We start from the raw sequence: 13,242 nt of genomic DNA, 5'->3' as shown, positions 1-13,242 counted from the left end.
CCCCCTCCCCCTCCTTTTCCCTCTCCCCCTTCCTCCTCCCTTTCCTCTCCTCCCTCCCCCCTCCTCCTCTCCCTCCTCCCCCTCCCCCTCCCTTCCCCCTCCCCCTCCCTCCTCCCCTTCCTCTCCTCCCTCCCCCCTCCTCCTCTCCCTCCTCCCCCTCCTCCTCCCCCTCCCTTTCCCCCTCCCCCTTCCTCCTCCCCTTCCTCTCCTCCCTCCCTCCTCCTCCCCTCCCTCCTCCTCCTCCCCCTTCCTCCTCCCTCCCCTCCGCTGCTAACAGCTGTAACTGCTGCTTATCCCACCTCCCTAACGAGCACCCAGGCCCCTCAGAACAGTCCCGGCGGCTTCCCTCCGTAATTGCCTCCGTAATAAATCCCCGCACTTTGGCGGGTAGGAACCGCTGGGCTTCCCTCTCTTTCTCCCCCTCGCTTTTAAAAACGCAAACGCAACACAACATTTCTATTATTACTGAACTCCCTGTGCATCAGCGGTAAGAAGACAGGTCCTTCTCAAGCAGCCTCCCCTGGGACTCAGCCGAGAAGCAGAACTTCCTCCAGTCCCTGCGTCCCCTCACCCCTGCCTGGAGGGGAGAGACCTGAGGGGGGGGCTCAGGCACAAGTGTGAGAAAACAGGCGGTGCATCCTCCTGGCCCAGGTCCATCAGGAGGTCCCCGGGTGGGCTGCTCGGCCTGGGGGCCGGGCTCCCTGGGGTCACAGCACCTGCAGGACCGGCAGGGTTTGGGGAGGGTTTGGGGAGGGCTCAGGGTCACCTGGCTGACCCCTTGCTTATTTTCCAGGTAAGAAAACCTCCCAGAGCAGCTGCCCCTCAGCTGTCTAGGAAAATCAAAGACCTTCAGATCTCAGAGGCAAAGACAAAGGTGGGGGGGGAGGTAGGTGTGTGGCAGCCGAGCCCCGCCCCCTGAGGGCTGGCTTCCCGCACTGACCCATTTCTTGCCTGGGGAGACCGAGTCTCACCTTGGCTGTTTCGTGGGGTAGCTGGCCCCTGACCTCTGGGGTACCATCGTCACGCGGGTGCCTTGTTGCCCAGGGATGGAGGGGGACATCAGCCAGGGCCTTTTTGGTGCCACAGCCTCCCCCCCCCCCCACCGCAAGATCAAGGTCAAGTTGTGGGTTCCAACTCCAGCATCCCCTTACCCGTATCACTGATGCTTTCGGAGGCTCAAGGTGCTTATCTGTGGGATGGACTTAAAACACACACACGGTGCAGACCTGTAGGTGCTCAGAAAATGCTTGCGGCAGAGGCAGGTGCTGAGCTCTGTCCACGCCCCGCACGGAGTGAGCCAAGGCAGGTGGGGTGCGGTGGGGCGGGCGGTGACTGCAGACTGACCAGCAGGATTCCAGCTGGGCCTGGGAGCGGGGAGGAGAAGAGAGGGGGGCTGGGGGAGCTGGGGGCCTCCTTTCCCCTCCAGGCTGTGCAGCTCGGAGCCGCTGCCCGTGGGACCCTCTGAGCTGGACACTAGCCCCCCAACGCACGCTTCCTAGGAGATTCTGGAAGGCAGCACCGGGGCCCAAGGCAGGTGGATTAGGGCGGCCTGGCGTTGAGCTGCCTTGTTCTGGAGTCCCTGCTTTGCTTCTGTGCACAAATGCCCCGTGTTCTGACTCCTCTGGGGGGGGGGGGCAGAAGTGAGGGGCTGTGAGAGTGCGCGTGGGGGCAGGCGGGGCAGAGTCAAGCCTCCTGGGAGCCGCTCAGGGTGGCGTGTGCGTTGCTCAGGCCTCGGGTGAGCTCCCCACTCACCAACCCGGCAGGGGGGCGAGGCGGGGGCGATCGTTCCCATTTTGTGCGTTAGCGAACCGAGGCCCCAGCTCTCTGGCTCCCTCGACAATTACAGAAGTAATCGGGGTGTGGACCCGGGCCCCCGCCGATGGGACTCTGAGTAACGCGGCCAATCAGTTGTGTCTCAGTTTCCCCATCTGCAAAATGGGGATCACGTTGAGTTATTGTGAACTGATGCAGGTCAAGTGCACGGACCAGGCCCGGGTACATGGTAGGCGCTCACCCACGTTAGCCGTCGTGCTAATGCACCCCCAGGTCTGTGCTCGGTGCCCCGGGCCCGGCCAAGCCGTAAAGAGGATGGCCCGGCTGAGTCTGAGGACAGCACCCCGAGAGGGCTCCACGCTGATCCCACCTTGTCCTGCTGCTAACATCGTGGGCTCCCCTGCGGTTGTCTGATGTCTCTCTCCCCAGCCTGGGAGCCTGGAGGGCACAAAGAGGGTGTGGCATGTCCTGGGTGTCCCGTCGCCCAGCCAAGGCCAGGTGGCACACAGTAGGAACACGTGCCCAAGGGGACGGTTCCGTTGCACTGGGGCGGGGCCTGTCCGGTTCACGATGATTGGGGGGCTCCGGGAGGGGTGCTGGGCCCAGCTGGGCTCTGGTCCCCGGCAGGCCTGGTGTGTGGATTTCGCGGCCTCCAGCCACTGAGTTTCCCTGAAGCAGCACCCACTGCCCTGCCCGCAGATCCGCGTGAGGGTGCAGACACATTTGTAGATGATGATTTATGCCGAGGGCAGCCCGACATCCCAGCTCTGGGCTCAGGATCAGGGGAGGAGGTCGCTGCTGTGTGGCCTTCCTGCTGGTTGGCTCGGCCCGCTCAGAGGTCGCTTTGTCTGTGTGTGTGTTTTAATTTAAGGCGTATGGTGCGTAAAGCCCACGCTCTCAAACTGGATCGTCTGGAATCGAGCCCAGCTTCTGTCCAGACTCTCTACTCCGTTGCTTTGCTGGGTTCTTGGGTCAGTTCCCACAACTGCTCTGGGCGGCACTGCCCCAGGGAGGCTTTTGCAGACTGAAGTGAGAGGATGCGTGTAAAGCCCTCGGAACGGAGCTCAAACGCTGTCCTTCTCAGTCCGCCTGGGGCCCAGAAGGTTGGGGGGTGTTGTAGAGACGCAAGGCAGCCAGAGGAACAAAAATAGACGTGAAGTCGAGAGAAGCTGTAGCTGGAAGAGAAGTTAGTCCGCAGAACCCACATCAGGTGGTTCTAAACCCCTGCCACAGGTGGGCCACAGTTTTGGCTCTGAGCTCCCCAGCAGGCAATGCAAAAAGAGAAACACTTGCAGGTATGTGCATATCTATGGCCATTCACACTTTTGTAGCCATGGGAAGGCATGGTCATGGGCCTGTGTGGGGAGCAGAAAACTAAAATGGTCCCTGTGACCTCCACCTGACGCTGTACCCTGTACAATCCCCTCCCCTTAGTGTGACCCCTGATAGCCAGCGAAGTATGGCGGAGGTGAGAGATCTCTCTCCCGTGATTGTGTTGTGTCATTTAAGACCCTGTCCTAGCAGAGACTCTCCTGCTGGCCTTGAAGAAACAAGCTGCCGTGTCATTAGGGGTCCCCGGAGGGGGCCACGTGTTGGGAAACAGCCGGCATGCTCTAGTTCCTGAGGGCTCCCCTGCTCCCAGCTGACATCTGGACGGAAAACAGGAGCTTCAATCCTATGACCACAAGGGCTTGGATTCTGCCAAGGACGGGGTGAGCTTGGAAAATGACCTTGAACTCCAGAAAAGATTTCAGCCAAGCTGGCACTTTGACTGTTGCCTGTCGGACCCAGCAGAGGACCCAGTTAAGCCCAGACTACTGACGCACAGAAACGGAGACGTCCTACGTGTTGGAAGCTGGTAGGTATGTGATGTTTGTGACACAGCAACAGCGAACGAATGCATGGGCGACACACTCTTGCTTCCGGCATTTGGATCTGCCCCCGGCTCAGCGAAGGCCTCCTGCTCCTTCATCACACAGACGTTCCTTATCGACACTTACATTCACTGAGCATCTACTGTGTGCCGGGCTCTGCACTAAGCTTTTGACCTGGGTCTTCTCGGTTAGTCCCTTCTCCAGTTGCAGGAAACCGAGATGCTCGGTGACCGAGGCCTGGAGGTTTAAGGGAGCCCGCCCGGAGCACACAGAGTAAGCGGGGGCTTGAGGCCATTTGGCTCCGCTGCCCCCTTTGCCCGCCCCTGCTGGTCGGCTCGCGTCTGCATCTCACCGAGCGACTGGCTCTTCCCCTGGTGCCGTCAGACCGCAGGTCTCACCTGCTGAATCAGTGTCCCTAGATGTGGTGTATCTCCAGATGTGAGGGACTGGCCGTCTGGGCTGCAGTGAGCCCTCCAGGGGATGCCAGCGCATGCTTACCCTTTGAGAACCACCGAGAGAGCAGATTCTGCTATTTGATGCCTCAGGGCCTTTGCACAAGCCGTTCCCTCCAGAGGAAGGCTGAGCTCCTCACTGGCCCTCTTAGCAGAGGCCACTCTCCCTGGTTCTCCAGGTCCCATTTGGTGTCCCCACCCCAGGGGAGCCCTCTGGCCCCCATTCTCAACCAGCCCCTCACTCCGTCATGGTCGCATACTTCCGTGCCTCTCTTACAGGGGTCTTGTCCCAATTTGCAGTGATATGTTTTTTCCTGGATGATTCTGCTCAGCACCGTTCTCTCCCAGCAGACCGTGAACTCCAAGGAGGCAGGAGGTGGGGTCCGCCCAAGTGGCTGTGGCCCCGGCACCGGGCCTGGCACATAGTAGGTGCATAGTGACTGGGTGACGTACAAGGGAGTGGATGAACGGGTGGACCTCCCCGTCTTCCTGCCTCTCGATCGCCACGAGGGAAAGGAAGGCGAATCTCAAACAACTTGAAATGTATCTCAGCCTGGAGCCGCCAGGAACACCAGCTCCCTCGGCAGGGCGCATCGACCCACGGCGGGGCGGTGAGTGTCTGGCTTTGTGGAGGCGGGGGGTGGGGGGCTCGAGGAGGGAGGGGGCTGCGCCAACGCGCTCCGCAGCAATCAACACCCCCCCCCCTGCAGACACTGGGGCAGCCAAGTGAGGGCCTGCCGAGGAGGGGGGGGGGCCGTGGTGGGGGTGGGGTGTGCAGCTTCTGCGGCGACCAGGATGGAAAAGCCCTCTCAACACACAAAAGCAGGAAAGGCGCATTAAGCCCATTATCAATATTTTGCCTGGAAAAAAATACAAAAAGCATTTTCTTCTCTGAAAAATTAATATCCTGGAAGGGGCAGAGGCTGGGTTTGATGTCTGGCTCCTGGAGGGAGGGTGAGGCTTTGGTCTCCCCCCCCCCCCCCCCCCCCGCCACAGGTGCCTGGGTCCTTCTGTGCAGCTCCCATCCCCAGCCTGTCTCGGGCCCGCCCCCACCCGCTCCTCGTCCTGGCTGAGCCCCCAGCAGGCCCCCAATCCACCTCCATGTCCTCCGGGGGCGGGGGCCCTCCCGATTCCTCCCAAGTGGGCCATGTTCTCCCACATCCCTGCCTATGCTTCTGCTTTTCCGTTGTCCGCGGGCCTGCCCTAGGAAACTCCTACTCTATCTGCAGAGCCCAGTCCCAATGCTCTCTCCTCTCTACACCTTTCCTTCCCCTTCCAGGTGGAACCCTTGCTGCCCTTCCCACCACCAACCTCAGATCCTTCACTCCCCTTCAGGGACTCCCCAGCCATGGGGCTCTCTCTCCGGCCCACCTAGTGTCCCCTGTCTGCCCCCAAGCTTGGGGGCTTCCTGAGAAGCTGGCCCTCTGGGACCATGGCATCGCTCTGCATAATGGATCAGTATTTGGACAATGAACAGGGCTCATTTTCGCGGGCGGCAGTGCCCCCACCCACCCACTGGCTTTCTTTCCTCCCCACCTCCCCCTGCCCAGCAGGCCCTTAGGCCTGGAGAGAAGATTCTGGAATCTGGCTGGGAAGGAGGGGCAGAACCACATTCTTCTCAGGTCTCAGTTTCCCTGAAGGGGTTGGGATTAGATTTGAAATTTTAGAACCGCTTATCTACTCTTTCATTCAGCCAACGCTCACTGAGCCCCTTCTGTGTGAAGACTTTGCCCAGCTCTAGGAACTCAGGGTTTATAAACAGCGTTGACACCTGCTGCTCCCCCATCCTCCCCACCTCCTGGGAGTGAGGCCTTGTTTTCACTTTACTGAGGACACTGAGGCCCGTATGGACCCACCAGGAAGCAGTGGGGTCTCCCTAAGGGACATCTCTCGCGGGATTGGACTGCAGCGACCCCTCCAGAGTTCCAGAGAGCAGGGCGCTGTTCTTGGTGCTGAAGCCAGAATTGGGGCTTCGGGTTCAGAGACGAGCAGAGCGCTGTTCTTGGTGCTGAAGCCAGAGTTGGGGCGTCGGGGTCAGAGACTTGCAGGGCGCTGTTCTTGGTGCTGAAGCCAGAATTGGGCGCTTCGGGGTCAGAGAATTGCAGGGCGCTGTTCTTGGTGCTGAAGCCAGAATTGGGAGCTTTGGGTTCAGAGAGAGGCAGGGCGCTGTTCTTGGTGCTGAAGCCAGAATTGGGGGCTTCTGGCCCAGAGGGGCTTCCCTTCCAGCTTGGCCATCTGAGTTCCCTCCCTTGTCACGGGGCTCACATCCCATGGCCACCCTCCCTGGGAAGGTCATCACCTCTGCCACCTGAGGGGCTCACTCCAGCCCTGCTGGTCTCCTCCTCCTGCCCTACAGCTTCTGTGCCCTCACCCTATCCTGCCTGTCCCCTCGAAGGCGCTCAGTCCTGGCCCCACAGGGCTTGGAGCCCCTAAGCCGATCCCTGCCTCTCCGTCCACTGAGTGAATGGACAGATGAGAATCTTGGCATCTGTACACAACTGGGTGACCCCACATGTACCCCAGCCCTCCACTTCAAAGCATGAGATGACCAGGGCTGTTGGAATTGGAGCCTGGGCTCGAGGGGTCTGGGAGGACTTCCTGGGGGAAGTGGTCCCTCCAGAACTTGGACAGGTAGGAAGTGGGAATGATTCTCCTTTCACCGCCCCCCACCCCCGCCCCGCTCCAACCCTCGAGCTGAGCTTGGAAGGCTGAGGAGGGGGAAGCGTCTCATCCAGCGGGGGAGGAGAGAACAGAGCTCATTAAAGGAGGGGATAGGGCACACAGCTTCGGCGGGGGTGGGGGAGGCACTGACAAGAGAGAATATTTTATCGAGGCGGCTGCGATCTCTCTTCCAAGGCCAGCGGCCCCTCAGATATTGAGTATCCCTGTCGATGCCGGTAGCTGTAAGTGGAGGAAAAAAATCGCTTAATGGGCTGCTTGAGCCTCTCTCAGGTGGGTGGGTGCCGGGTGGCTGAGAAAAGAAGGTGGCGCTGGACCCTTAAAGGGGCCTCTGCTCCCCCTCCCCCTGGGCTTGGGGGGCTCAGGGAGGGGGCTCCAGACGGCTGCTAAGAACCCTTCAAGCTGTGATCCTATTTGCTGAGTTCCTGCTACATACAGCTGTGGTGTGTCCACTTGGTTTCTTCTCATATGCAATTACAGGATCTTTACTGCACCTACTGTGTACCAGGCCCCAAACAGCACAGGGAGCAGGGGAGCTCATAGTCTTGGGGTGGGGGCAGATCTCATCTCACAGCGTGACCCAGAATAACAGGAGCTGAGGGTGGGTCTGGGGGCTGGGTGGGTGGCCTGGGGGCTTCCCTGAGAAGGGACCATTTGCCCTGAAAGTCATCAGGGGAGCAGGCGTTAAGTAAAGAGAAGTGGGAACAGCATGTGCAAAGCCTTGGCATTTGGAGGAGCCTGGGGTTATGAGGGGCTGGATCAGGCACGGCCTGAAGGAGGGGCTGCCAGGACAGGGGTTGAAGCAGGGTTGGGACGTGGTTGAATTATTAGTATTATTTTTTAATGAAAATAAGCACTGTTTTTGGGACAAGCTGGTGATACTATTTTCATTATAAATGAAATTATATGAATTTATATAATTTATAATATAAATTATAATATAATTTATATATATAATATTATATATTATATTTATATAATATATTATATAAATATGATATAAATTTATAATTATATAAATAATTATATAAATTATATAAATTTATATAAATATAAATTATATAAAAAATATAATGAAATTATATAAATTTCATTATAAATGAAGGGGAAGTGAGTTGTGGATGTGAATTGCTCCCACTTCCTTCCCGCACAAAGCTGTTGAGCCAGGAGGACAGGAGACCATGGGACAGGGGCCTCGGGGGCTGAGAGAGCCTCAGACAGAGTCATCTGTGCAGGAGACAGACGGGAAAGCCAGGGCTCCCCTGTCACGGCCAACGTCAGGAAAGCTGAGTTACAAAACAGGGATCTCTATGCTTTTTGTTAAATTTTCTGTTTTTCAGCAAGCAGTATATGCACAGGGGGGCGAAATTTTAAAACCAACAGCAACAATCCTACAGGGAAAAATAAGCCTTCCCCCCTGCTCACCCCTCCTGTTCCGCCCGGTTCCCGTCTGCATGGAAACCTCTGTACCAAGGTCTCCTCGTACCTGTAAAAGTATGAGTGTGCCCACACAGACCACCATTTCTATTCCCGAGAGTGAACATTCTCTGCATGCTTTCTGGCACCTGTTTTTTTTTTTTTTTCCCTTAATAGACTCTTCCTTTTAGAATAGTTTTATTAAAATTTTTAAAATGTTTTTTTAACGTTTATTTTTGAGAGAGAGACGGAGCGCGAGAGGCAGAGGGGCAGGGAGAGAAGGAGTCAGAGAATCCGAAGCAGGCTCCAGGCTCCGAGCTGTCAGCACAGAGCCCGACGCGGGGCTCGAACTCACGGACTGTGAGATCATGACCTGAGCTGAAGTCGGACGCTTAACCTTGGGGCCACCAGGTGCCCCGTGGCCTGTTTTAGAAATAGGGTCTTTGTATACAATCAAGTTAAGGTGAGGCTGTTTGGGTGGGTCCTAGTCGGGTATGACTGGTATACGTAGGAGAAGGGGACATTTGGACACATGTGAGCACGAGGGCAGAGATGGGGTGATGTCTCAACGAGGCAGCGGACCCCAGAAGCTGGGAGGGCGGGCACAGACTCCCCGGCCCTGCGCTTCCAGCCTCGGGGGCGGGAGAGGACGTGCTTTGAGCTGCCCCTTTTTTACGGCAGCCACGGCACACTCGCCCGGGACCTCAAGGGCGAACAGAAAGCTTACGCTCGGCCTCGTGCTTTCTCTGGGTTTTCATTGCACCACGTTGTGCATCCACCACTGAAGCATCACACGGAGGGCGTCGCTGCCTTAACAATCCCCTGTGCTCCACTCGCTCCTCCCCTCCCCCAGCTCGGCAACCGCACGCCCTTGTCCTGCCTTTTCCAGAATGTCCTGGACCTGGAACCACACGGTGTGTCGCCTCCTCAGTCTGGCTTGTGTCGCTGAGTGACGTGCGTCCGAGGCTCCTCCGTGTCTCTGCGCGGCTCGATGGCTCACTTCTTCTTAGCGCTGAGTAATATGCCCTCGTCTGGGTGGACCACGGTCTACGCTTCCACCCAAGGGCTGAAGGAATCTTGGTTGTCTGGGTTTGGACAACTATGAAGCTTCTGTAAACGTCCGTGTCCAGGTGTGTGTGGACACGACTCGCCAACGCCTTTGGGGCCAGTAGGCTCCTCACCCAGTCTCTCTTGGGGTTCTGGATGCTTCACCTAGAGGGCATCTCCTTCCGGTACAGCTGCGTAGCCCTCTGTGGTTGGACCACCTGTGACTTATTTAACCAGCATCCTGCTGTTGGCTACCTACGTGGTTCCCAGATTTTTGCCGGAACAATGGATGCTGCAGGGAACATGCTTTTACATAAACCCTAGCACACTTCCGTGCGTACACCTGTGGGATAAGTTTCTGGTGGAACACACAGGCCGGGGGGATTCATCTACTGTTTACTGAGCACCTACTATGTGCTGGGCATAGCTGTAAGGTGCTTGGGACCCAGCAGAGAAGGTGATAAGTAAAAGTTCTTGTCCTCACTAACCTTGCATCTTGGATTTGCCCTTTTAATCCTGTTAGATGTTGGCACACTGCCTTCCAGAAAGATCCACTTAAATTGACCCAATCACCACAAGCGTATAATTGTAATTGTGAGTGTGTGTGTGTGTGTGTGTGTGTGTGTGATATGGGGCTGTGAGGGGGTCCTGGTGTCCCTGGGCTCATGGAAATGGTAGGGGGCACCTGGCCCAGGTCCCTGGAGAGGCGGGAGAAGCCAATAAGCAAACACGTCAGTCACTCGATCAGTCGAATCGGGTTAATAAAGCTGCCAGATGGAGAGATGGCTTTGAAAATCCATGCCCCCAGCCACGTCCAATGGGGACAGTGTTCCGGGACAGCTGACGCCCAGCAGGGCTGGTGTCTGGATGGGGTAGGAGGCACAGCCCGGGGTGGGGAGGCCTGTTGTCTGGGCAACGGTGCCAGTGGGCTGAGAACGTGCGGCCTGGGCCAGTGGTGTCGTGGCACAGCGATGCCTGTCGAGTTGTCCCATCCTGGACCCTGGGGACTGAACAGCCCTCGAAATGCCAGCCCCTGCCCCCAGAGAGTGCCAAAATTCACGAAATGAATGCATAAGCAGAATCGCGGAATGTTCTCCCGGGGGAGGCACCTGCGGTTGGCAGATCCAGGGGGTCCCGAGAAGGCAGCCCCCGAAGGAAGATGAGCAGGGTGAGCAGGGGCGGGGCCACGGCACAGTCCCTGCGGTGGGGACAGGAGGAGAGAAGACAGGGAGTCGGGCGGGGACACAGCAGCTTGCATGGGGGGCAGGCGCACTCACACGCACACTGCACATGTGCACAAACATGCACAGCTCTGTGTTCTCACACACACCCTCACATGCACACACGCTCATACGAATATACGCCGGCACGCGCCCACATGCAGGCACCCGTGCACATGCACTCGCACAGGCACGCGCTCGCCTGCACCCTTACATGTTCATGGACACACACACACGTTAACACGAGTACACGTGGATGCTGCCCCACCGCACCCACTCACCCTCGCACTTCAACGTGAGCACGCTTACATCACACGTGCACACGCACACACGTGCCCAACCCCACTCTCGTGCATTTGCTCACACACGCCTATGCTGAAACGCACACGGAGCCCCACCCCCACTCGGACACGCTCGCACGCGGTCATTCAGGGCTTCCATGGACCCTTTCGCGTGTTACAGACCCAAGCAGCCATGTTCAAACTAGCTCATCCTTTGATAAAAGCCAGCCTTTTCATCTTGCGCACGAATTGGCTAACCTCCCCCTCCCCACTCAATAACCAGGTTAAAATAAAAATTGAATTCCAGCTTCTGCTTTCAGAAATAACCCCCACACAATCCACCACCGGTCAATGCAGCCTTCCTCAGCTGTTAAGAATTAGAAATGCAAAGGCCGTGGAAGGGGGCTGGGGACTCCTCAGGTGCCACATAATGCGGAAAGTGAAACAAAATGAGAGAAAATAAAATAAAATGAAAAAATAAAACAAATGCAACACGTTGGTGGGGTGGCGAGCCGCTCCGAGGCCAGGAGCCCTGAGCAAGATGCCCGCAGCCGATTTGGGGTGGGCCAGGCTGTGGCCAACAGTTCTGTCTACTTCCATTTCCTTCCAAGCGGTGCTAGGAATCTAGTCACGCCCGTATGGGCGGTGTGTGGGGGGCGGTTAACTGAGATCATTTCAACAAGTCTCTCAGCACTGGACTCGGCCTGGCAGGCGTATGGAAGCTGTTAGTGCACTAAACGAAACACACCCACGCCCACTCACATCGAGAAATTCGGTCTTGTTTTTCACCCCCGAGGAGAGAAGAAATATTTTTGCCCCCACACAGGAAGCCCCAGCATTTTATACACGGCACCTTTGTCTTTATAATAAACCCAGTTAGATGGTGGGGATTCGGACAGTTTGTTTTCGGCTGAGCTGGAAGGCTTTAGGGCACCGGTGTTTTCTGAAGTGGGCAACCCCGAGTCAGGGCCTTGCCCCTCCCTGGGCTGCTGAGAGAGGGGTGCTGTATAGGCACAAGATCGCACAGCATCCCCAAGCCCTTTGATTTCAACACCGCATTTTAACTTCAGCCATTGTGCCTCCTTACAGGGTTGTGGGCTACAGGCCGTGAGTGTGTGGGACCTGGGCATTGGATGAATGGATACGTGTTCCTGCTTTCCCGGGGCCGGAGGTGGGCTAGTGGTCTGCTCGGTGTGGCAGAGAGATCCCGAAGCCCCTGGGCCGCACTTCCTGGGAGCGGGTCCACCGCCAGCCCACACGTCCCGTCCCTGTGACTCGGGGTGCCCCTGGGCCAGGCTTGCTTTTCCCAGCTCAGGCAGGGGGCCAGCCAGCCCAGGGAGGTGGCAGGGTAGAGCTGGAAGACATGGCCCCGGGCGAGCTGGGGGCGCGGGGAGAGCTGGGGAGGGGTCCTCGCCGCCCCCTCGCGCGTCCCCCCTCCCCGCCCCGGCCATGCAGCCGCCCCCACCGCCGCAAGCCGTGCGTCCCCGAGATAAGAAACGGGTCAATAAACTTTTTTCCAAGGCGGGCCGGTTGCTCCAAGCTCCAGGGCCCCCTTCCCGCCCGCAGCCCCCTCCGCGCGCCGGGAAAGGTCAGACGGGAGGCGGCATCGACCCGCGCCCGCAGCCAGGCCCCCGGCCACGCCGCGGCCGCGCTGACCAACTGACCACGCGCCGCCCGGGACCCCGGCGCGCCGCCGGCCAATGGGAGTGCGCCGAGCCGCGGTTGCCGGGCAACGCGGCGGGAGGAGGGGCGGGGCCGGCGCGGCGAGGGAGGAGAGGCGGCCGCGATCAATCCGGCGCCCGCGCGCATGCGCGGCCCGCGGCCGGGAGGGAAGCTGCAGCCGGCGCCCAGTGGCCATCGATCGCCGCGGCCCGAGGCGCTTAATAAGCTCGGAGAAGGGCTTAAGGGAGGGGCCCGGTGCCCCCGCCACCCGCCACCTCCTCCCCTCCTGCTCCCTTCAGTAATAATAACAACAACAGCAAGGGCAGCTCGCCCCGTCCGCTGCTTCCTGCCCGCTGGACCAGTGCGCGGAGCATCCTTCCACGTCCTGTGCAAGGGCTCGCTGAGCGTTCGGCTTCCCCCGGGGGCGTACGCTGGGGCCACGTGGCCCGAGCGGGCCTCCCGCCCCCCACGCCACCGGCCGAGTGGCCGCGGGGCATGCGGGCTGGCCCTCTGGGCCTCAGGGTTCACACCTGTAACGCAGCGCCTAGGGCTCTGCCGGGATTCAGGCAAGTGTGCCTTGAAGCGCTTTGTTTCTCAGTGGGCGTCAGGTGGGGAGGCTGAGGCCCAGACCGGGGTTGGGGTGGGGGTGGGGGGCGTCCCTGGCTCAGAGACAGCAGCTGCGACAGGGCAGGTGGGTCCCCACCCCTCCTCCCGCTTTTCTCTGCCTCGGATTCATCTTCGGCATGATATTAGTGAGCATTTGCAGGGAGCGGGGCGCTGTGCTAAGTGCTTCGCAGTATGTAACCCAGTGGTTCTTCCAAATCTCGCGTGTTGGGCA

General features: G+C 58.6%; 1 protein-coding gene across 1 annotated transcript in view; it reads right to left on the bottom strand.

The window, feature by feature from the left end:
• Window positions 1-12,600, bottom strand: part of ONECUT3 (one cut homeobox 3) — a 39,929-nt gene extending 27,329 nt beyond the window's left edge. Inside the window, exons 1-3 of the mRNA XM_049643181.1 lie at window positions 12,407-12,600; window positions 10,351-10,439; window positions 6,142-6,239 (exon numbers count right to left, since the gene is read on the bottom strand). Coding sequence (XP_049499138.1) covers window positions 6,142-6,239; window positions 10,351-10,439; window positions 12,407-12,600 — 381 coding nt within the window. The remainder of the gene's footprint in view (window positions 1-6,141; window positions 6,240-10,350; window positions 10,440-12,406) is intronic.
• Window positions 12,601-13,242: the final 642 nt, after the last annotated feature.

The sequence above is a fragment of the Panthera uncia genome, chromosome A2 (genome assembly GCF_023721935.1).
Source record: "Panthera uncia isolate 11264 chromosome A2, Puncia_PCG_1.0, whole genome shotgun sequence".
Classification (NCBI taxonomy): domain Eukaryota; kingdom Metazoa; phylum Chordata; class Mammalia; order Carnivora; family Felidae; genus Panthera; species Panthera uncia.
This window is presented reverse-complemented; position numbering and strand designations above follow the sequence as displayed.